This window comes from Psammomys obesus, unplaced genomic scaffold, assembly GCF_907164565.1.
Source record: "Psammomys obesus unplaced genomic scaffold, mPsaObe1.curated_primary_1811, whole genome shotgun sequence".
Taxonomy (NCBI): Eukaryota; Metazoa; Chordata; class Mammalia; order Rodentia; family Muridae; genus Psammomys; species Psammomys obesus.
The window spans coordinates 27,822,492-27,849,588 of NW_026590062.1; the positions used below are offsets into that span (position 1 = coordinate 27,822,492).

Sequence of the window (27,097 nt, forward strand, 5' to 3'; positions counted from 1 at the left end):
CACACACACACACACACACACACACACACACACACACACACACACACTGGTCTTCCTCACTCAGGATCTCATGAGAAGTTTCAAGTGTGCCAAGACATCCCAGAGAAAATCTCTCTCTCTCTCTCTCTCTCTCTCTCTCTCTCTCTCTCTCTCTTTCTCCCAGGGCTAACAGCAGAGTGAGAAGAGGCCAGGCCCCATATCAGATATAAGGGTAAAATTCCAGCTTAGGAATTCTTGATCAAGTGACCTTGGGCAGCTCCATGAAAGGCTCTGGACCTGAACTCCATCATTCTGAAGATGAGTCAGTGGTCCATTCTTCCATGTGTACAGGTTTGTAAGACATGGAACACTGGAGGAGAGTCGGACACAGACCACGGCATGCCAGTATATATACAGCATAGACAGTACTTCCTCAGATTTCCATTGGCCATGTTACAGCTCTCAATCCCAAAGCAAATGAGGGCAAGATAAATAAACATCTGCTCTGTGCAGTATAGGTGTGAAGGTGGGAAAGGCAGGATGGCCAGTATCTGACCCCAGAGTACCACAAAGACTTCATCTGCTGTGCTTGGCTGGGGTTGGTGATGCTGGTTGTCTCTGGAATCCTAAAAAAGGTGAGAAAATAAAAGAAGGAAAAAAAAGAAAAGAAGCCAGGAGATAAATCCTTTCATTTAGACAAAATGGCAAAAGCTGGAATAACTAAAGGCAGTCATGTGCACTGTGTCAGGCCTATGCTCCAATAAGGAGAACTGTTAACACTTTAATAGCTATGAAATGAATCACTCAATTAATTCTCCACATGCTGAAACAGGTAACAATACATTTATCTGCCAGAATTATACCCTCCATATCATATATTTCCACAACTGTTAGCAATTTCATTCAGCATAACAGGAAATCAGTTGCACCTCATGGATTCAGGGAAAGAAAGTGGCCTGAGGTCTGCTGCCAACAGCATAACTTGATGGAAGAGGTTTCATTGTTCTGCTCTGTTTTGGCTTTCTTTGGCTTTGCTTCCCCGCTTAATCACTTCCAATGCATGTACAGAGGGCTATAAGTCACTGGGTGAGGACAAACTAGACCTTCAGGATTCCTGTGCCAGCATTTTCAACATATAGCTGCAATTTCAGGGGTGGTAACTATGGAGCTGCACAGTGCTCCAGGGTAATGACGTTTCTAGAAAGGGGTCATCATCAGGGTCACTGAATCCACTCCCAGGCTCAGACTTTGTAGAAGGGCCCAAATGTCTCCCAGAGAGATTATTTGCAAACATCCTTGAAACTTCTTTGTGTCTGAATCCAAGATGCCAAACCTACTCTCATGAACTGTATGTAGCGAGCCCACAGCAGCCCCAATTCAGATTGTCCAAAACACTGCATACTGTGCTAAGAGTATCTCAGCAAACTGAAGAGGTTCATCTCTGACAGAAGAAAATTAACCCTGTTTAGGAGCAAAAAACAAGAACCTCTTCTGAAAACCAGGAGGGATTGTATCTACCCCAGAAACACAAAATTCTCAATGTGTTCTTTTTCATTTCCACACCCCCTTGAGAAGAAAACATTGAGGAGGCCTGAAATTCACCTGCTGAGCTTCACTGAGCTTCATTCATGTTTCAGTGAGTCTTAGTTACTTTTTTATTGCTATGATAAAATGCCACAACCAAGACAACTTGCAGAAAAAGAGTTACTGCAGGCTGAGCATTCCAGAGGGTGAGTCCATGACCGTCATGACCGGGAGCATGCCAGCAGCAGGCAGGCAGGCAGGCAGGCATGGTGCTGGAATAGTAGCTGAGAGCCTACATCCTGATCTACAAGACCAAGGCAAAAGAAACAGATAACTAGAAACCACGAAACTCATATCCCCAGTGGCACATTCCTCCAACAAGGCTACACCTCCCAATCCTTCCTAAACAATTCCACTACCTGGAGGCCAATATTCAAACACATGAGCCTATGGGAGTCGTTCTCAATTAAACCACCACAGCGTGTTATGGATGAGTCTTCTTAGTCTGAGTGATAGGGAGAACTAAATTATTCCCAATCAGCTTCATGACTGGAAAGCCCTGTATCTATGACTGAATCCTGTGTGAGATCACATCTATTTTTGAAATATACAGATGCTTTGCAGAGAAGCCAGTGAAGTAAGATGTAAATGCAATATGAAGACTTGACAGTAGCAGCTCACCGCAGGTTTCACCACCTTCATGAAGGCCCCTCTGACCAATGCTTCCTCTCGTTCCTGTCTGGTGACCTTTTGGGCATCCAGAAACTTCAAATTGGGCAGCTTGTGCAGAACAAAGTACCTGGGAGAAAAAGGCAGAAACAACTCAGGAAGACTGGTGTGGCAGCCTCAGGGATGTGAGTCATATGTTTGAACCTTGGGTGTCTATACCATCAGACTTTAAGGGTTTAGATATTCGCCATTCTCTTCCTCCTCCCCCCCAAAAACAGTTTTAACCCCCTCAGAGGAAATTTGAAGAGTTGCACTTTACACACAAAACAAAGCTTGAGTGACAATTACACTTCACTCAAGGGTAGATGTATACCTCATTAGAATCAGCTAGCCAGTAGGACCCTGTCAATGTAGCCCTTTCTTCCATTCTAGGAAATGGGTCATGCTTCAACATGGAAAGTTCTCAGCAAGACCAATCTAAACCTTGATCAGACATTCCATGTATGTAATTGCTGTTTCTGGGAGGCATCTGTATCATTCTCATCATTGATACAATAGATATGCAAATTGGAGCTCAGGCTGGAGGCCAGGATTTCCCAGGTAGAACCTTAAATGAGCCCTAATAAGCTGGATGGCTTAGGGGTAGAAGTAAGGCCTGCTTGTGGCTGAGAAATGCTTCACTCAGGACTTCAGGCAGTCTTAAGTACTTTCTGTCATCATTTTTGGGTAATTTCCAAAATGTAGCATGGAGATGATCTCTGTCTAGGATAAATAGGAGGCAGAGGTGGTTTCTAGGTTTGTTTATTTTTTTAATATCCCTAAATACCCAGTGGCCTTTATTCCCTTCAAAAGATCATTTGTGATCATTATAGACCATCACAGATAAGCCACTGGCTATGTGTGTGATGAATTAGCCTTCAACAGATGTGTATAAACAGTATTGGCAAGAAGATGCACTTGGCCAGTGTATATGTTTATAAATGTAGAAGTACATAGACACTGGACTGCATTTCTTTCTTGTCAGCAATAGTCATCAACTCAGTTACTTCCCATCAGGACCATATTCTCTATCAATCGAATGACCAGTTATCTAGATCCTCTTCTACTTTGGAAGAAGAGATGAACATTCAAAGTCGAGAGAAATGAACAACCTTCCAAAAAAAAAAAAAAAAAACCCTATCACTTTCTATGCCTACCTCCTTAGAATTCTCTCACCTTCCAAATCCTAATCTCAGAAAACATTCCTTCTCACATCTATCCTGTACTACTTTTTTCATTCTAAATGCTTCTAGAATACACTCTCAGCATCCAGTCCAACACAACCATTTTCTAGTTGTTTCCTTGTTGTTAAAGTAATGAATGTCCTTATCTAAGCTAAAACCTTCTCAAAGGTTCACCTTCATTATATCTTGGAAACTAAAGCAAGAATGGATTCAATAGCCTGTCCATTCATTTAGCCAACACAAACATTTCTTGAGTACCCACTTATGTGTCAGGATAGGGATAGAGACCTCTCCACTCTCAAGGGATTCTCACTGTAATGGAGGAATATGTATTGTTATGTATCCAACTAGAAATCAGTGATGCTAAGTTATCCATGGAGTGGTTATGAGAAAACAGAGAAAAACCGAGAACTAAAGGGAAAAGGAGGAATATGCCATCTCAAACAGGCTTCAAAGAAACAAATTCAAAAGCAACCCCCTCAAGATTTTATCAGTGTGGACACTACTCAGGCACGCTCTGTGCCTCCCTCCCTGCTTGAGCCTCAGGTTCCCAGAGCCTTCTCCCACATCCACAAGGTAACTTCATATCATCAAGTTACCTTTATAAGCTTATTTAGGTATAAGACCTGGCCATCACTCACAAACCAGAAAGATTTCAAATCATTTCAAAGGGCCCCCGGACTCTTAAAGTCAAAACACATTAAAATTATTTTACAATTAATTTCAATAAATTCAGTTATGAATTCATTTATTATTTCATGGGACTGAGCAAACACTTGGGCTTTGGACATAGGTCAAAGGCCAATATTCCAGGGCTATTTCTCTCCTTTCACTTTCCTAAGGTAGGGTCTCTCTTTTGATTTTGCAGTACTTCGTATTATAGGTTAGTTGGCCCTTGAGCTCTTGGCCTCCTGTCTCTGCCTTGCATCTCCCCATAGAAGTGTCTGAGATTACAGATCTGCACCATCTAAGTACCTGGGATGGAACTATGGCAATCAGGTTTGTGTGGGTCCCTCAAATTCCTTTATAGTCCACCCCAAGACCAGAGGTCCTGGAATATCCACCCTCCTGCCCATCTTTTCCTTCCTCCTTCCCTCCCTTCTCAGTTTATTACCTGTGTTCCTTTTCTCCCAAAGCCTCTCCTTAACCTCACCCTCAACCACCTCTGATCTTATCTAAAATGAGGCAAAGGGCTCAAGTGTTCTTTCATACCTTTTAGCAGAATTCCCACCGGCCTCAGACTGTCAGAGAAAACATCCATCTCCTGCTTATACTGACAAAGTCTTGATGACAACAGATTCTTTCAAATAAAGACATGCACAGACAGAAACAGTATGTCAGGAGTGACGCTCGAAAGAGGAAAGACACCCACTAAGTGTAGGGTGGGGAAAGATGAATATTCAGGTGAGGACAACATTGGGATTAGAAAATCAGCCAGTGTTTAATGCTGGAGTGAAAGATGCCTTCCCAGGGCTGCCAGGAAGCATGGTGACAACAGACCGTGCATTGTCATTTCGCCTCGCTTTGGATCACAGCTCTGAAATCAAAGAAGGAAGATGGAGAGGTGCCGGCTTTTAAGCTAGTTAAAAAATTTTTAGATGACAAAGAGCTGCTGTTTGGAGACGTTCTTCTTAGAGTCAGAGAAACAGCCTATGACAGAGTCTGCCAATCATCCCTAGACTCCCAATGACTTCATTTCAATCGTAAGGGCCACCACAAGTTCCCAGAGAGGTCTGAGGGACTCTAGAGTTGCCCAGTATGTTAGGATCAGAGTATGCACCTCCGCTGGATAACAAACCAGGACAGGCCACCCGAAAGACCAATTAAAGAGCCAAATTAATACTGAGAAGCAGAAAAGGGAGCTACGAATTGTTCCTTTTCCCAGTGTAGGTAGGAACTGAAACATTGGGAAAAGGAACAAGGAGGTCCAATGACCCCCCACCCCCAGGTCCATTTTCATGGTCCTTAAGAGGATGTTAGTTGTAACCAGAGGGCCAGAGGTATACATAGCCAAGCAGTCCTGATTGAAGGAGGGATCTGTCACTACTGTCGCAGCTCAGGTATCTCCAGCAATATGGGCTGACAAGCTCTGAATCTCTTCCAGGGAGACAGGCTTCCCCTATGCTTGGCACCAAGCTTCTAGGCTTTTTCTTCCTCTAGCATGAGATTCCTAAGGAAAGTCCAATTTCTTGGAGTCCAGAGACTGATGCGAGCCAAAGGGGAGGGCACAAATGACTCTCTTGAACATCTTCTCCAGGGGTCTGTAAGATGTTGGTGAGTTTGAGTTTGAACCTGTGGTTCGCAGTAGGAAGAGAGTCGTCCTCTGACTTCCACATATGCTCTGTAGTAAGCACGTACCTCTAACACGTATCATATACACATCTATACACACACACTAATAAAAAATGATTTTATTTTGTTTTAAATGGAGCTAGAGAAATAACTCTGTAGTTGTGGGCAGTTTGTGCTTTTCCAGAAGACTTAAGCTCAATCACCAGCATCCATGACAGGAAGCTCCGATAACTAACTGGGGCTCCTGGGGGTCTGACACTCTCCTCTCACCTCAGCGAGCGCCTACACATTTGTAATCACACATACACACAGGCACATAAACAAAAATTAATGGTCAAACTTTTTAAAAACAACTATCACCATCCCTGTCAGAATGACTACACTGTGGGGAACTTGTCTTCTATAATCCATTGCCTTTTTGGGAGTGTCATTATTATTTTTTTTTCCATTTAGTTACTATTCGGTGAGTAATGAGTGAGGAGCTACTACCTGAAAGGAGCAGTGTGAGGCCCTGTGGTGAGGAAATGCAGCGAAAGACCTCTGCTCTCAACGCTTTTTACGTTCTAGCGCAGGTTTAGATTCTAGTACAGTGGCTCCTGACTTTGAGCAGGCATCCTCACGACCCGCAGACTTGTTAAAGCACAGATGCAGATGCCAGCCCATCCCCAGAGCTCCTTACTGAGGCAATCTGGACTGAGGCCTGGAATTTATGTTTCTAATAAGTTCCCAGGTGATGCTGTCACTGCTGCCATCCTGCTGAGAACCAATGTCCTAGTGAAAACAACACCACAAGGACTAATAGTTGGGAAATTATGAGCGCAATGAGGCAGCCAAGAGTCTCTTTCCCAGTTCAGCGAACAGAGTGCCCTGCCCCAGCACCTGTGCTCCATGAGCCCAGCTAACAGTCACATTTACCAGGTCTTCCTGTCCCCTGGTGACTTAGAATAGGCTCCAGCATTCCTGCCAAGCGATAAGCCAGTGGGCGTCCTGCCTGCCTGTCCCATGCTGGTCTTGAGAGATCTATTTCCCTTTGTTCTAGGTCATGTCAGAGTGTCAAAAGCTGCAGCTTCAAGCCTGAGTGTAATACAAGTTTGCCATAAAAACACAAGAGCAGATTCCCGAAGCCACGGAATGAAGGCTTTTACAATATCAATTCAACCCTTGTAAATTTAATCCGGGGTTATTTGTTGCACCCAAATCTCTTTACCGTGATGTATGACTTAGTTACTGGGGTTATCACAGCCATATCCTAAAGTTGCATAGTACATAAAACATTTCAGTTAACAATGCAGGGAGGTTAACTCCCCCAGATAACCTGCAATCACAAAGGCTAGTCCAGATGACATCCCTCTGTCAGCTCACAGGAGCTATTGATGGTTCAATCAGTTTGTTTTGAAGGAAAAGAACAACAAAAGGCCAGTAAACTTATTCAGACTGTCAACAGGGGCTATCGGGAATGGGACTTGCAGGTAAGTAATTCTGGGTGTTTTAAGGCTATTATCAAACAGCAATGGTTGAAGGAAGAGACAGCTACTAATAACACAGAAGGCAGCCATCATAAACCACTTTATGGCAGACCCCCCCTTGTCCATAAATCCTGTGACACCCGGAGGCAGCTTCAGATTTATAAAACTGCTTGTTAAGCTAGGGCACTGCTTAATGAGAAGATCAGTCTAAGTTAAGTCTCTCACGTCCCCAGCTAGAGAGGGCAACTCCAATTTTCCTGACCTTCTCAAGGTGGCTGGGAGGAAGCCCCTGGGCTAGAGATGGTGGGCCTTAGGGCCCCTGTTTGCTGTGCTACAGAAGGGGAGGTCATCAGGAGAGCAGGGAGCTCTGCGAAGGTGCTTATGTATCCATTTGTCTCTGTGTGGAGACAGGCTTCCTGAAAATGAGAGGCTACCACCCAGATGCTGTCAGGTTCCCTCTCTTGTAAACGGTAGATTTTCTTAAAGTACCCTTTAAGGACAAAGCTAAATGTAGACGGAGGGAGGAACAACTCCTTTTGTTGTTGTTGAAAATCAACTTGTTTGGTTGTCATCAATAGCCTTAGTATTTTTTCTGCCTATGCGTCAAACAGAAAGGAAAGCATTCTCTTGTCCTGCCTATCAGGTTACCCCCCTCCCTCCAAAAATAATTGTCTGCTTCCCAGTAATGACATAAACCACAGTCAAACGCCATGGATCTCTAGCATCTGCTGGTGGTGTTGGCAGCCCTATTTCTTTCACCAAAATGGTTCTAGACTCTTATAGGTTCCTAGGAGAGCCAGGATCTAGAGTGCTGGGTGGCTTCTCTGTTCCACTTCTGGTGATCAACGCTTCTTCTCGTTATTTCCTGACACCTTCTTACTCCCATACACCGGGAGTGTAGGCATAGAGTACAAGTTACCGATGCTTTACCTGGTGCCTTGAAGGCAGCCATAGATGATCCTTTCACTGTCCTCAATCCCCAACAAAGCTTAACAGAAAGGGCAAGAATGCCAACAAAGCAACATAATTCTTTGCTGTCGACTAGATTCCATCAACGTTGTTTAATAATACTGGTTATCTCATGCTAGTCAATAGCACTGATCAACTGCTAAGGTGTGCGATTACTAAGAGAAAACAGCAACAGCTTACACACAGCTTCTTTGAGAGACTAAAGCTCTTGGAGATTGAGGGGGTATCTAAAGGGAGAGAGGTAATCATGATGTAAGGTTGGAGGAAGGAGCTTTCAGTGTAGCGCAGAGGGCTCAGGCTTGAGCTTGCCCTTCTGAGCCATGAGAATGGGCCTCAGCCTCCTCCAAGTACTAATTTTCTTGGATTCTCTGTGCTCAAAGATGATTGACAACAAATGCATCCAAAGGGCTCCTCCTTGACCAGTTTCACCCAATTGCCTTGCATAACCACCTCCTCCTACCTCCAGAGAGAGAGAGAGATGGCCAGAAAACACCAATGAAGACTAAGGAATGATAAACAACAGTGAGTGGGACAGCTGCAGATGCTCTGAGAGACAACAATGACCTCACTCTAATAAGCTGAGGTGAGCTCACCTGTAGCATTAATGATTTGGCCTGACAACTGGCAAAGGCCAGCTGATTTGGCTCGCAGTTCCCTGGCAGCATGTTTGAAGTCTCCGTGCAAATGATACACCCACAGGACAGTCTAAGGGCCTGTATGGAGGGTAACCAGCAATTACTGTGTGGGCTTCTGTCGCTTTGATCGCTGGGTCATGACCTTTGCTTTCTTGTGATCATCAAAGCCCAGATTGCAGATTAGCTGGGGGAATGCTAGCTGGCTTATATAAGCCACAGGTTTTACAGCTCCTATTTAGTGGGAAACAGCCTTGGGTGGCAGGCCAAGGTGGCCCCAGACACCACCGGAGGGTCCCTCCCACCTTCCTTTGGTGGAGTGCTACAGACACTGGGCAGGCCCCAGGACTGCTGCCTACCAGAGAACAAAGAAAGGGCATCATATTTTAAATTATTTAAAGTTTTAAGGAATACAGAGGGACCTACTGGGGCAGGGGTTGTGTGGGTGGGGGTAGTAATCACAGCCTGAAGGGAAAGAAATTGAAAGAAAATGCACAACAGAGCTAAGCCACAAAAGAACAGCCTCAAGCCTGAGAGCCCAGGTTATTATTTGAAAGGTGACGTTCAGCATTTATTCTTTGTTGACTTTCAGCCATCATTCTTCCTGAAGAAAAAAACAAGGAAGTGTTAGCATCTAGGGGTCTTGATGGTTTTTTTTTTTTTTTCTCTCTCTCTCTCAGGTAAAGAATTAGAAGGCAGGAGATATCTGGAGCAAAACAGGTAGCAGCAGAGAAATCTTGAACACAGAGAACAGGAGCAGACAGAATCAGTGGTTGAGGGAAGGCTTTTATTGAGGTGAGGAAACACACCCATATAGCAGGCACACATAGAAAAAACCCTCTGTAAAGCAGAGAGGGAACCTGGAAACCAAAGTTCTGACTCTTCCTGTGGGCTGAAGATTTAAGGGTCTGTAAGGGAAAATCTTTCTCCCCAGTTTAGGGTTGATCAGTTTAACAAAGGCAGAGAAGCTGACAGGGCCTCACCTCTGGGGTAAACACATCCTGGTCTGGCCTTGGACTTGTCCATAGGCTGGGTGCAGTGGTAGGGGGATAAAAAGTCTTTTTATTTTAAAGCTGCCAGGCCTTTCTCTCAGGTCAATAGTATGAGGAAAAAGCCACCCATCCTGGAATTTCACCATATTTATTATATAGTTCTCTCTCTCTCTCTCTCTCTCTCTCTCTCTCTCTCTCTGCCTGAGACCTGAGAAATTGTCTATCTCCTATTCCCTCAAAAGAATCGCCAGGAAAGACAAAGGATGACCCATTCTGACCACCTTGGCTTCCCACCCCTGACTTACTATTTTGATTTTGGATGGTATCGAAATCTGCAAAAGGCCCAAATTCATAGCCACTGGCAGAACAGCAGAACTGGGTTCAAGGCCCTGTGATAAGGCGGCCATGAGCATTGGCAAATGGCAAAGGGAACCCTGGACATGGTTCTGCTCCTACCACAGCAGGTCCAGGGCTCTGTCCAACCACTCAGCAGTGTGTCTGTGTTCACAGAGAAATTTAATGAGTCTATTTTACTGTGGGGATGTCTGCCAAGAAAATCCACAGGGCACATACAAGTAAATGAGGAAGCCAGAGGCACCAGGGAAAGGGGAGGAAGAGGGACACAGGACACAGTGTACATAAACCCAGCCACTTCCCACTCCAAGTCTGGTGACTGGGCCACAACACAAACTAACACCGAACTGAACTCTTTGAAATCCACATCTCCCAGAGAAACCAAATAACAGACACACTTGTTTTGATGTATGGTGGGTGACATAAATATTACATCACATGACCACAGAGGATGCCAATCAATAGAAAATTTTCTCAATAGCACTAAATGAACCATAGGTTCTTGCTTCTGACTGCATCCTGAAAGGCTCCTACTGTTGCCTAAATGATTAATAGAAGAAGTATTGTCAGAAAACATACTTAAAGTGAAAAACAGTAAACTGTAGAAATATCATTCATTGCTTAAGCCACTTCCTAGCAAAATTGTCACATAAATTTACATAGAGTCTCCACTATGATGGCCTAGGTAACAGCCACAGAGAAAGTAGACTTCCTGCTTTGTAAATGAAGGGGCAGGAACATAGTTTACCCAACGTGGGGCAAGCAGTTGTGCTCTCTTACATAAATGCATATGCCACAATAACTCTGAATTCAAAAGTCATGTTGTGAAGCCCTAAAATTTCTCAGGGGTAAATGTATCACCAACCAGGATAAAGAAAGCAGGGCTGCCAAGACGCACTGTGCCCACATCTCTCTCTACCAAATGCGGGGTGAAGGCTTACAAAGTCACCAATAAAAAATGAAGAAAAGATGTAAGCACGCTAGAGAACTGCTCCAGCATTTCACGGGGTGACGTAGTGAACTTGTAACTGGGCAGGGGCACGTTGAACGTCTCTGTTGTTCCTGGCGGCTGCCTTCCCTTCAAATGTGAGGACCTGGCAGTCACTGTGTGGATGACTTACAGGTTTTCAAAGGCAATTGTGGCTAGATGTGATTTGGGCTGCTTGCAAGCTCTAGAATCCAGTCTCTCCTGGCAACATTGTCATAAATACACTAACAAACAGCCTTCTCAGCCCATCTCTCACATCCTGCCAGCCACACAGACCGGGATAGGAGGACATGCTTGGGGGACTGCCCAGGTAGATCCACAGGGAGGACTGTTCCTATAGAAACAAACCTACTACAAGAACCATGACCCACAACTGTGACTTGGATTGAGTCTGAATGGTAGTTGCTGCTTGCTATCTGGATCCGATACCTAAGTAAAAAGGATAATTCCAAACTTCCCCAGCCTAGCCTCCCCATGCCCAACATGACCTCAGGTCTGCATTAGGCTTCAAGGAACAAGGACTCTACCCTTACTCTTCTCAGTATGGACATGGCCACAGTAGCGAGGGGAAGATGCATGACAGGACACATAACAGGGTGAGATAGGAAGTCCAAGCATGGACCTGCTGCCAAACGAGTCACGACTTTCAGTTAACTCAGTCACTTAAGGACCACCGGCCTAGACAGTCACCCCTGCTTTAAAAATCTGTCTGGCAAAACCAAACTCCATATTAGGTTTTCTAATCTTCCTGCTTATCTGGTGAATCTTTCTATTCTTTGTCAATCTGACCAGTTACAGAATCAACAATGAACTATTTGCTTTTCTCTTCCCTTTGCACCTCTCTAAGCTCTATATCTGATACCAAACAGAACAAGGTGGAAATGGAAATTTCATCCCATTCAGTCATCCCTCCCCTCCCTCCCTCTCTTCCTCTCTCCCTCTCTCCATCTCTCCAGCCCTCTTTTCCTCCTTCCCCCTTCTCTTTCTCATTCTAAGAAGCAAACAAACAACTTATCTACATTTGTACTCATATATTATATTTGGTTGCATGAATGAATAAATGGACAAGTGTGAATGGGTGAGCATATACATATATAGGTAATACACATGCATATTCATACATATATAAAAGTTACATGTGTGTTTTAAATGAAGCAAAAATATGAAGAAAAAGTCAAAAGGAAATTCTCAAACAATGTTTGGTTTATGAAATATGTGTATGAAATAAACTCTTTTGGACTTGGCCTTCCAAAATGCTTTTTAAATTTGTGCTTACATTAGCCAAGATATGGATGATACCCAGGTGCCTACCAACAAATGAAAGGATAACATTTTTACATACAATGGAATATTTTCAAGCCACAGAGGAGAACAAATTCATGTTGTCTGTAAGAAAATGCATACATCATTACATAATGCAAAAGCTCATCACACAGAGCAAAATAGGGGTCACATGCTTGGTCTTATGCATGGAAACTAGAATTAAACCAAAAAAAAGAGGTATCACTGAGGAAAGATAAGTGGATCAGAAGAAGCAGGGAGATTGTTGGGCCCAGAGCTAGTTGTGAGAGTTTAATACTACCAAAGAGCAATATATATTGTGATATGAAAAGATCACAGTGAATCTCATTAGTGGGACAATTAGCATGCACTGATAAGTATAATGAAAATAAAAATGTTATTCCAACAATGTTGGTACAAGGAGGTACTACGCTTAAAGTGACACCTTTACACACCATGGATCAGACAATTTCATGATTCAAAGTTGAAAAAGAATGTTCCCGAAGTCATTTCACTTCTAAGCAATTAAACGATTCAATGTGAGTAATTAGCAGCTTGCTCTGGCTGGCTGGCAACTGTTTTTCTCCTATCAGAAGTCATACCCCAATCAATAATGTCACACCATGGTTGAAAATATTCCAAATGGAGAAAGACCTTTGTGAGTATATTTTTTCAAGTGGGGTTCTAATTTGAGTCAATATAAGAATAGCCTAAAAGCTCTACAAAATTAATAATAAAACTTAGAAATAAAGCTGAATTCACAAAATTCTTCTTTATAGAAATACAACTGAGTCTCTGCTTTATGTTGTTTATGTCTGTGTGATAGGAATTTTATTTTCTTACAAATCTATAATAATGGTCAGTATGTCTTACAGTATTAGCCTGATACACAATAATTATCCCTACTACATTTCTTTGTAGGTCGTCAGAGTTTTAAATAAACTCCAGGAGGACAAGATCCTCTCAGCCCATTATCTTCTTTCCCCAACCCTCCCGGAGCTACGTCCCAAGAGCCCCAGCTGCATACTTTCTCCCCTTCTCCCCTCTGTTGATTTGAGTAGGGTATTAAGGACAACACTCTTTTATAAGAGACACTTTGACATCAGGGTTCATTAGTCATGACAGAATCCACAGAACTGCAAAACCTAAAGTGTATATGAGTTAGCCCATGATGAGAAACATTTCTTGGCCCAGGATCTCAACTAGCCATATCCTTTTTTGCCTTCTATGAACCTGACAGAGGAAGAACATAGACTCTGTTTCTAAAAGACAACACTTTAATAGCGTAATGAGAAGTCCGTGGACACTTACCAATGTTTTTTGTACACAGTATTCCATATGCCCCAGATTCTCTGTTTTCTTTCTGCCACCATGCCAATACTCACCTGTATCTCTTATACGAATACTCACCTGTACCTCTTATAGTCTTCCTCGTCCTTCTCCAAACTGACCAGCTCATTGGGACATGCCACATTTCCCAGCAGGCTGAGGTACTCTAGGGCTGGTGTCACTTTTGTCAGGTGATCAAGGAGGTGTTCCAAATCAGTAATGTGTCAAAGGTTAAGGATCTTCTTCAAAGATGATGAGAAGCTTACCAAGTAGTAGGAGCCACAAGTAACAGGCCAAGCTATGGGAGTCAGTTCTGTCTCTCTATGACAAAATACCTGACAAAGCAATCATATGAAAGAAGGGGGAGTTAGTAAGACCTGGAGAGGACAGGAGCTCCACAAGGACCAAATATATCAGAGCACAGGGGTCTTTTATGAGACTAATTCTCCAACTAAGGACCATGTATTGGTATAACCTAGAACCCCTGCTCAGACATAGCCCATGGTAGCTCAGTATCCAAGTGAGTTCCTTAGTAAGGGGAACAGGGGCTGACTCTGACATGAACTCAGTGCTGGCTCTTTGACCTCCCCTCAACCCCCTGAGGGAGGAGCAGCCTTGCTAGGCCACAGAGAAGGACATTGCAGCCAGTCCTGATAAGACCTGATAAACTGGGGTCAGATGGAAGGGGAGGAGGTCCTCCTCTATTGTGGACTTAGAGAGGGGCAGGGTGGAGATGAGGGAGAGATGTTGGGATTGGGAGGGAATGAGAGAGGGGTCTACAGCTGGGTTACAAAGTAAATAAACTGTAATTAATATAAAATAAAATTCAATTTAGTTCTAAAACAAAAAAGAGTGAGAGAAAGGAGTTATTTCATCTCACATTGTCTTGGTGTTCCGTCAACTTCCAGAGGCGTTGCTTTGGGGACTATGCCTTCAGTGTGTGGACCTTTAGAAGACACCTAGCTAAATCATAACATAAATATGTCTCAACTCCTAAAACCAAAACTCAGTTTTCAGTCAGTCATGCTAAAAGATGGAACTGTCATTCTACGCTCTCTATAGAAAACATCAAAAATGTTATTATGCAATGTAACTGTAAGGGAATTTGTAGAAAATAAGGTTTTTAAAATAGGCATATCAAGGATAAAAGAAGATTTGTGTCCTTTCTAGTTATTTTAACAGTTGTGGTTCTTGTCAACTTAATTTTTAAAATTTGCTTTATGTATTTTTATTCCAATTGAACACTCGTTTTCATTCTCACACTCATTCTCCTTATGCTCTTCTTAGTTTTGTTAGGGATCCAATCAAGGTCTTATCCCTGCTAGGCAGGCGCTCTGACAGGGATCCACACCTCTAGTCTATAAAGAGCCTTCCCATACATAGGTTATGCCTTAGTTCTCGAACCTGTCTTTTTGAGAGGGCTCTTTTTGGTTATCTAATCTTGACACTACATACAAACTGGGTCTTTCTTTGGAGAGGTAGATGCCATTAGATATCCTGGTCATGGACACTTTGGGCAAAGTACTTTCAGGCTCCAAGATGTTTCAGCTATCTCCATCAATGAAGCCAGTGCATCTCCAGGAGTCTGTCTCACGTGGGGTATTTAGTCTAGTGGAAACTCCATTTTTCTAAACCTTCCCAACCACCTACTAAATGACAAATCGGAGTGAGCTAAGTAGTTATCCACAGACAAGAAGCCCTGGAACTTCCTGCAACATGTTCTGCATTTTAATTGACTTCTCTGTCTCCTGGGTCAACAAGAACAAACACAGTCCTGTCCTGCCTGAAAGTGAGCTGAGATAGAACTTGTTGTATAAAAAATTAAGTCAGGACAATGAATGGATGCAAGTCTGTGGTCTCCAACTAATGAAGACCATGGCAGCAGAGATGAATTGGGAGATGACTGGAAGGGCACGTTTTCTTCAAGCTCCCTGTCACGGTGTCAACTCTCCCGAGCTAGACTCTCAGATGCACCTGCTTGCCTTCATCAAGCCTTCTCCATTGACTGGGTATTCAGGTTTTTTTTTTTCCCGTGTCTACAGGAAGTTGCCCTTGTGGAGCCCAGCTGTCATGGTGAGGCTTGCCAAGAGTGATTCTGTGTGGAGAGAGCAAGATCAAACTGATATCTTTCTTACAAGTATAGAGAAGATGGAGGAGAAGAGACTTCTGGGGTGCAGGTCCTGTTGCACATAAGCCAGGGTGGCTTCCCAGCTAAGAGTAGAACATCACCACCTTTGGGCTCATATCCAGGTTAGGGAGCAGCTTTAGCACCACTGGGAAAATCTCCCCTAATGACTTTTGAATGTTAAGTGGATCATATATTTGCACCCCTGCATGCACATATGTATCAGAAATATTATCATGCCAAGAAAAAAATAACTAAGAAAAGTGAGGTTAAGAGTCACACAGCCAGTAAATGACAGAGACTATATTCAAGTCTAAGTCATTTCCAGGGAGAAAAATGACTCAATTTCTAGTACAAAGGGTGAAATTAAAAGACTGAAAAATGAAGAGTTTAATGTGTTTCGGGGGAAGATCAGACACTGTCATCCAGCTGTGCTGTCTGTCTTGGATATTTCAGTTTAGGCTTATGCTTTCAAAGCACTGTGGTTTTATCTAAATGGACCAAGAAATTTTAGTTAAATGTACCAGGGAGCAGCAAGAGTCTTGGGTGTTAACACAGCGGCTTCCCATAGATCACACTGCTTATTCTACTCAGGAAAACTCTGGAGCATGTATTATATAAGAAACCAAGGGCCTGAAAAAAAGAAAACACACTCTTTCAAGATGATAAGAAACTGCTGTTAAAAGTGAAGTACAGGGGCTAGAGAACTGGCTGGCTGCTCTTACAAAACATGGGAGTGCAGTTCCCAGCACACACTTAGGGCAGCTCACAACCACCCACAATTCCAGCCCCAGAGGACCTGCGCCTGGCCCACACACAAACACACATGAGCACATGATGTTTGTGTAGGCGTGAGGTGCAGGTGTGTGCTGCAGTACCCCACCTCCTTGCCATAGCCCCGCTGTATCTCACGCAGCACTGTCTCTCCGTTTGCACTGCCACACCTGGAGCACACGTATGCGTACAAATGCCGAGAAAGAAATTCACGTCTAATTCCAAATAAAGCCCACGTTTTCCCGAAAGGGAAGACTGAAAATGATCATTACATTGTGCAAAGGTCTATACTTTCCAAATGTTTCAGTCAGTCCCCTACTTGGGGTTGAATATTCCAAGATCAAATGACTGAGATCAATACAGAAGACCTCAGTGCTGCTGGTGGACAATCCAGGAAGAGTATGTGTATGATTGGTGTGTGAGAGAGCCAATAAGATACTTTATTGTGAAAATGAAATAAGATGCCATAGAGACGCCAGACTGGTGGAGTAGAGAGCTATAGAAATGAGCTCTTCTATGTCTGCACGCCTGTGTCACCTCCCACATTTCTTCTGCAGTTGGTATGTAGCTTCCAATAACACAAGTAGGACTTGACAAGCACATGCAACATCAGGGCTTGGGTCCTAGACTCATCCTTTCATGTAGTATGGCAGCCCATTAGAGACAGGCAGTTGAGCCAATAGCCAGCACTAGTTGCATACATAAAAATGAGGTTATTTTAGATTATCTAGCACTGGTAAGAAAAAGAAAAAGAAAAAAATGCCTGTCTGAGTGACACAAAATAAGGCCATCAGAAGAACCATCCTGCTGTGCCCTGATTCACACAGAATTGAAGTGCATAGAGCATTTGTTGCTTTGTGGAGTGAGTCATTACACTACGTGAGCTAGCTGACAGAGCCTGTATCTGAGGTATTTCATTGGATAGCATCAGCAATACCCATCCCACTACTAGCGCAGGACTGAGGCATTTTCACAAGGAGGGAGTCTTAACTGGAAGAGGTAGGGTCAGTGTGCTAGGCTAAGAGGATGGCATACATTGTGTCTACCTTTGGCTACCTTTCAGACTGCAACTTCCAGATGAAATGGATGGGGAAGCTGACTATTGTCATGGTACCAGTAGATGAAGGAAAAAAAAAAGAGAGAGAGAGAGAGAGAAAAGAAATCACATGACAACCTGAGTGGAACAATACTTTGTGGTATGTATCCATTGATAACAAAATTATCTACAAAATCATAGTTATATAATAGGATTTTCAGTAACATGGCGACTTCCAAGGCTATTCCCCTTACTCTCTTACCATTACCACTGCAGCTCAAGGAAGTTAAGGCACAGAATAGGAAAAGGACTTGACAAAAGACAGAGTCAATCTCCCAGCACCCTGGACCCCACCACCTTATACAACTTATGTCTCTGAAAGCAAAAAAAAAAGGGCTCCTAGAAGGTGACTTGTACCAGGCCACACAGCTAAATAGGACCAAGATGACAAAGGAAACTAAGTCAGTGGAGTGTAATATCCTGTGGCATGGCACACAGACATGGGCTGAGGCCCAAGGGAGGAATGACATAGTCTACAGTTTAGTCTAATAATCCCTCTCTCCTTGATCAGTTGCCCAGATGGTCCAGCAAATCACCGAGACAGCCAAGGAAGACACAGAGTACACAGAATACTGCATGCTTCCTAAGAGTCACTCGGAAATTAGTTGACCAAAGGATTCATGAGGAAAACTCCACTAAATTTCATTATGACACAGACTGTGAGCTTACTTCTAAATTCTCTTCCTCTATTTCTACAGAAGTGTCCACTAAGAATGGCCATAAGGAACATATATGGGAATCACTAACTGTTTATGCCCACTCTCACAATGCAAGTGTTTGAATTCCAAATCCTTTGAGACGTTATCAAGTCCTAAAGGTAGAGCACATGATAGGATAGATTAATCTATGGAAAAGAACAAACAGGAACATTTTCTCTTCTCCAGCCTTCATCCTCCCTCCTCCTGCTCTGTCTCCAATGCAAGAAGAGGCAAAGGACTCATCAAAGTCCCTCTCATGCTGGATCCTGCTCTCAGACTTGCCACCTCCAGACTATGAGTGATGAATACTTGTTGGTGGCTTCCTGGTCAACAGTATTCTGTCATAGCAGAAAGAGCTGGCTGAGATGATTTTTACTGAATAAAGGAAATATTAACTTCTGGCTTGAAGCACCAACGGGGGCTAATAAAGAGTTTTGCAAAGCATCCCACATGCTGATATAAGCATGCACGCCGAACTTCATATATGAATCTACTTTTACTTTACAACCAGGAGGGGTGATGTTGGTTCTCTTTCTCTTTCTAACTTTTAACATGTGTGAATGGGAACAAGTGATTAACATCAGTACATCAGTAAGTCAAGGCAAATAGGCTTCAAGTCCAAGGCTCTGTAGCAAAACCAAGAACAAAATGATACAACCCAAGCCAAGACCCTCTGTATGAACAATGCCTGAGCTTGAATCCAGGTCTTCATCTTGTTCCTTCCTTGTTTGACTGGGAGTTTATACGTAACCTCAGAGTTTCTAAGACTAGGCAAATGTGAAAACCCCTCCTCATTAGACCTGGTAAGAACAAGAAGCAGGGTGCTTAAAAGTTCCTGGTACAGTGCATGATTCCCGAGAGTGTACAGTGAGAAACTAGTAAAAATGGATATGTTGTTCATCCCACAAATACCTGTGGATGTGAATTCTGCCAAGCAGGATTATGTGCAGGAAAGATCCCGACATCGGGCTAAGCCAGATGGAGGTGCCATGTACCCTATTCTGTTAGAGCTGTTAGAGAAGCCTTCTGACTTATTCTCATTATAGAAACCAGGGCAGTTACTTACTAATTCTCATCCCAGGCTGGGCACATACTCACCTACCCAAAGGAGGCCATAATCTACCATGATTCTCCTAGGCCTGTCATCACTCCCAGAGCTGCATCCGTGGGAAGTGAAGAGCCTGCCCTTCACATCTCTCTTTCCACCCAGCTCTCTCTCCCTTCTTGATCTCCAAAATTGTTCCCCTAGCCTGAACCAAAAGCATTCCAGAAGCCTACAAGGACTAGGTCAGCGTAGCGGCATTACCCACGGCCTGCCACCAGAGGTCGCCCTCCCACACAAGCGCCCGCAAAGAGAAGCAGCTTTTCCTCCCAGGCACCCGTGACATTATTTTCTTTCTCTATTTTTATCTATTAAAAAGATTTCCTCGCAGCCATAACTTAGATCTCTACACTAAAATGGAGCAACAGGAAGATATAACGGTGCATTTCATTTATGAATGACCTATAATAAATTACTCTGAAGTGTCCCGAGTGCCAGAAGACAGAACGCTTTGTCTGCCCACTGACTGTATTTCACATACTTTAATTTAGCTGACACGTAAAACTCATTTGACATTTTGCAGGTATTTTTGCGGAGAAGGGTGTGGGGATGGCAGAATGGGACCCCTGTGGATCTGGGCAGCAAGTGGGGTGCTGCGGGGGCCTGATGTCCTGGGCGCCAGAAAAGGATATCTGGTTCTTGTTGAGGGTTAAGGTGTGCAAGTGGGGTAACCGTGGCAACACGAGGTCGTCCCCGAGCAGATTGCTGTCTAGAATGAGCTCCTCCAGGCTCCCGAACGCGCTCAGTCCTTCCAGTGACCTGCAATGACAAAGGCAAGGGGGGGAAAGATCCTGCAGTAAATCAGAGAGGCCATTATGAGCCGAAATAAATATTTTAACCTTCCCTTTCAGAACTGGGAATAGTTTGGGCTTGGTGCCTGTCAGCAGAGTGAATGACAAGAATTAGTAGCAGGGAGCTGGGTGGGGGCGGAGGGGGAGAAGGGGGCCCCCGCTGGCACTCACCGCATCCTTCATGAATTGCCAACATGAAGGATGAGGGTCAGTTATTGAGAAGCCAGGATCCAAAACAAAGGGCTTCAGATACGGCCTGCAGGATAAATTTGTCAATGTCTTGTGCCTTCAGGCACCCAGCCTGGGCTGACCCTAACCTCCATTCCCAAGATAAATAACTCTGTCACAGTTCACCTTCATTCCCTGGACACAAATTTAAGCTGTCATCCATCATTCCTGCCTAGAAATCTCATACCCCTCTTACAATAATAAATATAACTTCAAGTATCATTTCTTAGCCATTCTCCTCTGTGCAGTCATAGGGGAAACGGCCAGGAAGGCAGGCAACGTTTCTCCCTCATATCCCCACTTCCTTGGGCTCCTCACATCCTTGGGGTCTTTTTTTTTTTTTTTTTTTTTTTTACTAATCACTTAATTTGCTCCTGCCTAGCCTCCCCATGGCTGCCTGACAGGGAGGAATTACATGAGCACTCCAGGCAGAGAGAAAGCTTATTCTTCTTTCATTATTTCTTTTTACTTGGTTTTGGTTTTGTGTGGGGACAGGGAGCTGGGAGAATTTCTGCTTCAAAGCCCCTGGTCTGAAGTTTTAATTTATGGAATGTGGATTTTTTTTTTCACAGCCTAGGGGATAGCAATGTAGATTTTTAGGCAGTAAATAAAAAAGGCATTAAGGATTATGCGTCAGGTTCAAAGACAAAAAAACAAAACAAAAAATACAAACAAAACAAAAACTACTGCACAAAAGGAAAGGTGGCCTTGTTTGCCTCTGTAGTCTGAAATTAGCTCTCCACTTGAGGGACTTTGTGAGTGTTTGGAGAGGAGGGGAACATGAGCTGGTTGTACACACAGACTTGCCCAGGCACATACAAATGTTAATTAAGGTGAGCCAAAGGCTCCAGAACTTTCGGGAACACTTCCTCCCAGCTTTATCACCCGGGAAGATGTGGTGCTGAGCTTTGCTGAGCTTGTGCAGGCTGGAGCTGGCAGAGCCACAGAGCCCAGGAAGAGAAGACACAGGCTAGCAGTTGGCTAGTCTGTAAAGTAAGTATGGCCGCGGCGGCAGATCAGGATGTCATGCTCTTCGTTTACTGATTGAACCAATACTAAAGCCCTGTCATCGTGTGTGTGCATGTTCTGTGTGCACCTCCGGAGGTGAGATTTAGCCTGAAAGCTCTCCCAAGGTGCCATGGCTCCCTGGTGGGTTTTCTGACAGAGGGTCCTCCAAAGGAGGGGTTGGGGGAGGAGGTGGGGAGTCCTCCCCTTAAGATGCTCCTCTGAGATGCAGGCAAACATGCTCATTAAATCTCCAGGTTCCACTGAGCTCAGGGCTTGCTCCCAACTGTATGTCCTGTGTCTAACAGATCTTCATGTGCTCCCACTCTGGCTGTAGCACCCAGAGCATAAGGGCTTTGAGGTCAGTGCGACCTGCTGCCTGGGCCAAAATACACACACACACACACACAGAGAGAGAGAGAGAAAGAGAGACAGAGAGACAGAGAGACAGAGAGAGACAGACAGAGACAGACAGAGAGAGAGACACACACAGAGAAAGAAAACAAACCCCTGAAACTGTGCGCTTTTGTTTAGGGTCACCCTAGGTCACTGGGTTTAGGAGCAGGCTATGTGGCTTTGTCTTGGTTCTTCCACCTCCTTGCACCTTGAACTGAGGTATACTGAATGCGTACTGTCTCTGTGTGTCTCCTAGCTGGGAGGATCTCAGGAAGACTGAGGGGACAACTATATTCCCAGTCAGTGCTGCCTCCTTGGGCCATTCATTAGCTTGTCCCAGAAACTGTGACCTAGGGGCCGGAGTAAAGACTGAGAGAGCAGAGGAGGCCTAGGGGGTGGGCAGATGGATAAATCCGGTGTACAGGTTTCTTTGGGTTCTCTGAAGTCCCTGGTTTGTTTGTTTGTTTCTTTGTTTGTTTGTTTGTTTGTTTGTTTGAAGCTGGCTACCATATATTCCAGGCTGGCCTCAAACTCATGTGATCTTTAAAATTCTAATCCTCCTGCTGAGATCTTCACAGTATTGGAGTCACATGCGCCACTAGGCCTAGTTGGTAGGTTTCTGGGGAATTAGAGACTGAATACAAAGTCAAGATCTCAACCCAAAGAGCTCTGAGTCCCTTTCTCCACTGGACTCAGTGAACCAGGCTCACTTACCACAACTGCTTCAGGGCTAGGTCCCTGCTTGCCACACAGGGAGTGGAGCTGCCCCCTTCTTCAGGAAGCCTTCCGAGCAGCTACTAAGTTCTTTGTGAGGCAACATCAGATGGGCCCTGGTCAAAGGCAACGTTCAAATACGCACTGTTCCGAGTTGTTATACAAATATTGTATTTTTTTTTATCATGACACTCATCAAAGAACTGGCAACTGACAAGCAGAAGAAAGCCTCCTTCCCTGACCACTTCTGAGGAAGCATAAAATGAAATGACACAGCATTAAGTGCGGCAGCCCTTGCGCCACAAGGGCACTGCCCCCAACCAAGGCTGCTCCACAGTACAGGCCAGTATATCAGAGCTCCATATGGGAGACCTCAGAAAGAGCCCTTCCTCCCAAACTTCCTGTTTCTTGCCTGGTTTCCAGATTCCTTTTCTTCCCCCCCTCAAATGTTGCTAGTGCTCAGTAAAAGGAGATCTGTGTAACACGGGAGGGGGCTGATGAATAAAGTCTTGTTTTCACCATTGGTGTGGGTACATTTGAGGATGTGTTTAACTAAATTCAGGGACCGGAGGCAGGAGGCTCAGAACACCATGAAGGAGAGTCATCAGGAAGAAGAATTTATGGAGTTGCAATGACATATTAGAAGCCAGCACACAGGCAGTGGAAAAGGGCTTCACTTTTCACTCTGAAAAAATTTTTTTCAGTTACCATTATTGTTGTTGTCTTCCCAAAAAGAAATGGTCGGGAAGAAGCTGTTTCTTGCCACAACCCCTCTCTACCAGATCCCTGCAGGTAGATATTCACTGTTGTATAAAATGACAGCGTTGACAAAAAAGAGTAAAAGTTCAGGCACGGTGCTTCCTTCCCTTGGAATGGCAATGTAGCTTACAGGGAAGATGATAACAACGGACAAACTGCAAAGGGCACCTCCTAAAGCGAGGGCCTGACGGAGCGCTGACTGTCGCTCCAGGGCTGTGTGCTGGGTGGCAGCTGCAGGGCCTGAGAGGTGTGGGATGAAAGCTGGAGGGCGTCCTGGGTTCTCACTCCTGGGAGAAACCAGTGGAGAGATATGGAGGCACTCACTCTGTAGGACCCAGGAACTCCTGGACAGGACCCAGGAGGGACCACTTTGAAGCAGGTGGTTTGCTCTGCAAATTTCATCAGCATCAGCTTGCAGGCTGCCTCCATCTTTCTGTACTAGAGAGGGAAGCTGGCATGGCCACACCTATAGCTACCATCTTGGGCACCTTGTTTCCTGGGTTCTTTCAGAAGCTTGAGGCGAGCCTGGGAAGGGTCCTAGCACCTTTTTCAAAGTCACATCAAAATGACAAAACATCACAGTGCATTTGGCTCCAGAGGAATCAGACAGGGGGAACTTTTAAGTTTCCACTGTAATTAACCCTATCCTCGTTAAGATAATTATGATCAAGCTTCCTGTCACAGCTAATATCCCACCATCGTTGCCCGTGGCTCACACACTGCCCTCATTAGCTTATAGAAACAGTGGTGCTAAAGAGGCAGCCCTCTGCTGCCTAGGCTAGGCCAGTGGCCTGGAGGCTGACACAGGGCTGTGGGCATGGCAGCACCTTTCTGACCTCCTTAGTTCCTGGGTGAAAGCCAACTCAGCCTCCTCATCCTTTCCCTGAAAACTGATTACTTTTAAAAATGGTAATAAGAAAGACGAGGATTTGAAGGCAGGGGAAACATTGGAGTGGAAGGTCTCTGATGCACCTCTGGGATACCCACTCCCCACCCCCCCCCCACCCCCGCTGCCCCTTGCCAGCAAGTAACCAGCCGAGCATGGCACCATGAACATCACCAGGGATCACTTGCATAAGCGCCTGGTGACTTGTCAGCTTACAGGTTTTGCCAAGCGTTGGGTCTCTCTTCCCTCAGCCTCAGTCTAAAGCAGTAGTGACATTTGTGCCTGGCATGGAAAGGGCAGTGCATGATAGGAAGAGCTCACCATGGATCTACATCTACGTGAGGAGCACCTGTTTCTTTGGTTTTATACAGGGCCAAAATTGCGATATTCTCAACTCAACCAAGAAAGCAACACCTCACTCACAGCCTTACCTGTTCCTGCAACATACTCATCACTACACTCAAAACTGCATTCACAAGGCGGAGAGGAGGGGCTGTGGATATGCCAAGGACCTGGCTTTCATGTCCCAAACTGACCACACAGGCCGGTTCCCTACCTTAAGGGGTTTACCACAGGTTTCTAGAACTCAGCCTGCCTGGCCTGCGGCTTAAGGAGGAATGCTGGTGTGGCTTTCACTCACCTGGATAGCCATCAAGTCCATAGAGGATACAGACTCAGCTCCCAAGCTGAGCAGGCTCAGCCTGGAGCTGCCAGTATAATAGAGTAACGGAGAGAAGCTCAGTGAACAGGCAGAGAGGTAGCCAGGGCTGCCGCCAGTGGCGAGAGGCCAGTCCCCATGTGAACCCCTGTCTTGAGCAGTGGGGAGAGGTGTTTAGGAATAGAAAGAGTAAAAAGTCTGTGCTAGTATACCAAGCCTGGTGTGTGTGGGGGGAGGGACCTGAATGCTTCCTCACCGCCTGGTAAACAGACTCACCTCTGAGATCCTCCCTATTATCTGGCCCCTCTCAGATCTATCCCTCCACTGACCTTAATAATGTTTATAATTTAGCAACTAGGTCATTGATATCGAGCCACCACAGCATGGGGCCAGCACGGGCTACCACGGGCCAGTGTCTGCTCTAATTGGTCGGTGTGGTGGTTAAAGGGTCTATATGATACCTCTGCGTGCAGAAATAGCAATTTGATCCTATTTTATTTGCACATTTGGCATGCTCTTAGAGGAGTCTAAAAAAAACTTCCCACAGAGACCGTGGCCAAAGCTACAAGGACAGTACAGATAGTACAAAGCTTACCCCTGGGGAGTGAAGAAAAAACAATAAATTGAAAACGGTGATGTGACTTGACTGGTCAAATAAAGGGACCCAGCACCAGCATGTCACCTAGGCCTGAGAGGGGTGTTCTAACTGCCATATGACTCTCCCATCATATCCTATTTAAATTATTGCATAGATGTATGGATTGACATATAGGTAATAAATAGAGATGATTGATGATAGATAGATAGGTGATAGACTACTATGTTTAATAAAGTATATGTCATCATTTATTACCCTATATTTTTGGCTCTATAATTTGTTCTATGTTTTTGTGTCATTAAGGTCACAAAGCTGCACACACACACACACACACACACACACACGTAATAACGGAAATCAATTCCTATATGATGTATCTGTAAAAAACAGGAGGTAGAAGAGACTATGCTACATAATACATAAGGAATATTAACAGCAAATGGCAGTACAGGAAATGGGGTCAAAATCAAGCCTGGAGTCCTGGGTAACATCCTTCATGACAGATAACTCCTAAAATGCATAAAGTACAACTCATTACTGGTAATAGCGATCCAAAGGCGAGACCAGGAAAGGAGACCAATACAGCTAGCTGGATCTGAAAGCTGTGCTCGGCATCTAAGAATTCTAAGGTATCTCTCACATATGGTACCTAAAAATGATGGAGATGAATACGGGCCAGAATCCCAGAAATAGGGCATTTACTTTCTGGTACTTGAAAGGAGAAGAAGATAGATGCTCTAATCTTTGAATTTCTAGTTTACACATTTACCTATCTGGAATTCTGGTCCTCTCCCTCTGAGGAAACGATGTTTGCGTGCCTTAGGACACAGTGGATAGTTTATCTGATATCCAGCCATGTTAGCCTCTTTGCTCTTGCTACCTGGAAGCAGAGCGCTAAGTTCTGAGGGACCCACCTACTAAAAGGTAGTAAGTTGTTATCTCTACCATCTGGTTTCTAACATCATTCTCAAGTTTTACAGCCTTGATATTTTATTTATTCATACAACCATTTTAAATTGCACTAATTCTAATAAGCTAGTTGAAATCATTTGCTGACTGAGAGGGCCTTATCAAGAACACAGAATTTCATGCATTCTCACACAATTAGTGTGCATGGAGGAAAAATTTTGTGACATCAGCTTCTCAGAAGACACTTGACATGGAATGAAGAGGGTACTAGTGTATTCAGAGTCAAGTGGCTTTGAAGAAACTTTTAATGATATCCTTGTAGCAGGAAGACAAAGGGTCAGGTAAAAAGTAGCTCTAGGCACAGTCACAAATGATTCAAATTGAGCTGGGCATGGTGGCCCACAGCTGTAACACAAACCCTTAGGAGGTGGAAGCAGGAGGATTAAAGAAAAAGCTTGCCTTCCTTGGATATGTAATGAGTTTGCAGCAAGCCTGGACTACATGAGACCCTGTCTCAGAGATCAGAAACAAAGGACATCCCTAAAGAACACCAACTAGTGGCTCCAACTGCAGTGGAAGCAGATTCTAGACATTTTGGTCCCCTCCATTCCTTTTTTCTTTTCTTTTCTTTTCTTTTCTTTTCTTTTCTTTTCTTTTCTT

The 27,097-nt window shown here is 44.4% G+C and overlaps 1 protein-coding gene across 1 annotated transcript in view; it reads right to left on the reverse strand.

Annotated features, from left to right (window-relative positions):
* The window catches only part of Lrmda (leucine rich melanocyte differentiation associated), a 1,023,325-nt gene that overhangs the window by 438,263 nt on the left and 557,965 nt on the right, over positions 1-27,097 (reverse strand). The window contains exons 3-5 of the mRNA XM_055606258.1: positions 20,126-20,252; positions 13,780-13,919; positions 2,185-2,302 (exon numbers count right to left, since the gene is read on the reverse strand). Coding sequence (XP_055462233.1) covers positions 2,185-2,302; positions 13,780-13,919; positions 20,126-20,252 — 385 coding nt within the window. The remainder of the gene's footprint in view (positions 1-2,184; positions 2,303-13,779; positions 13,920-20,125; positions 20,253-27,097) is intronic.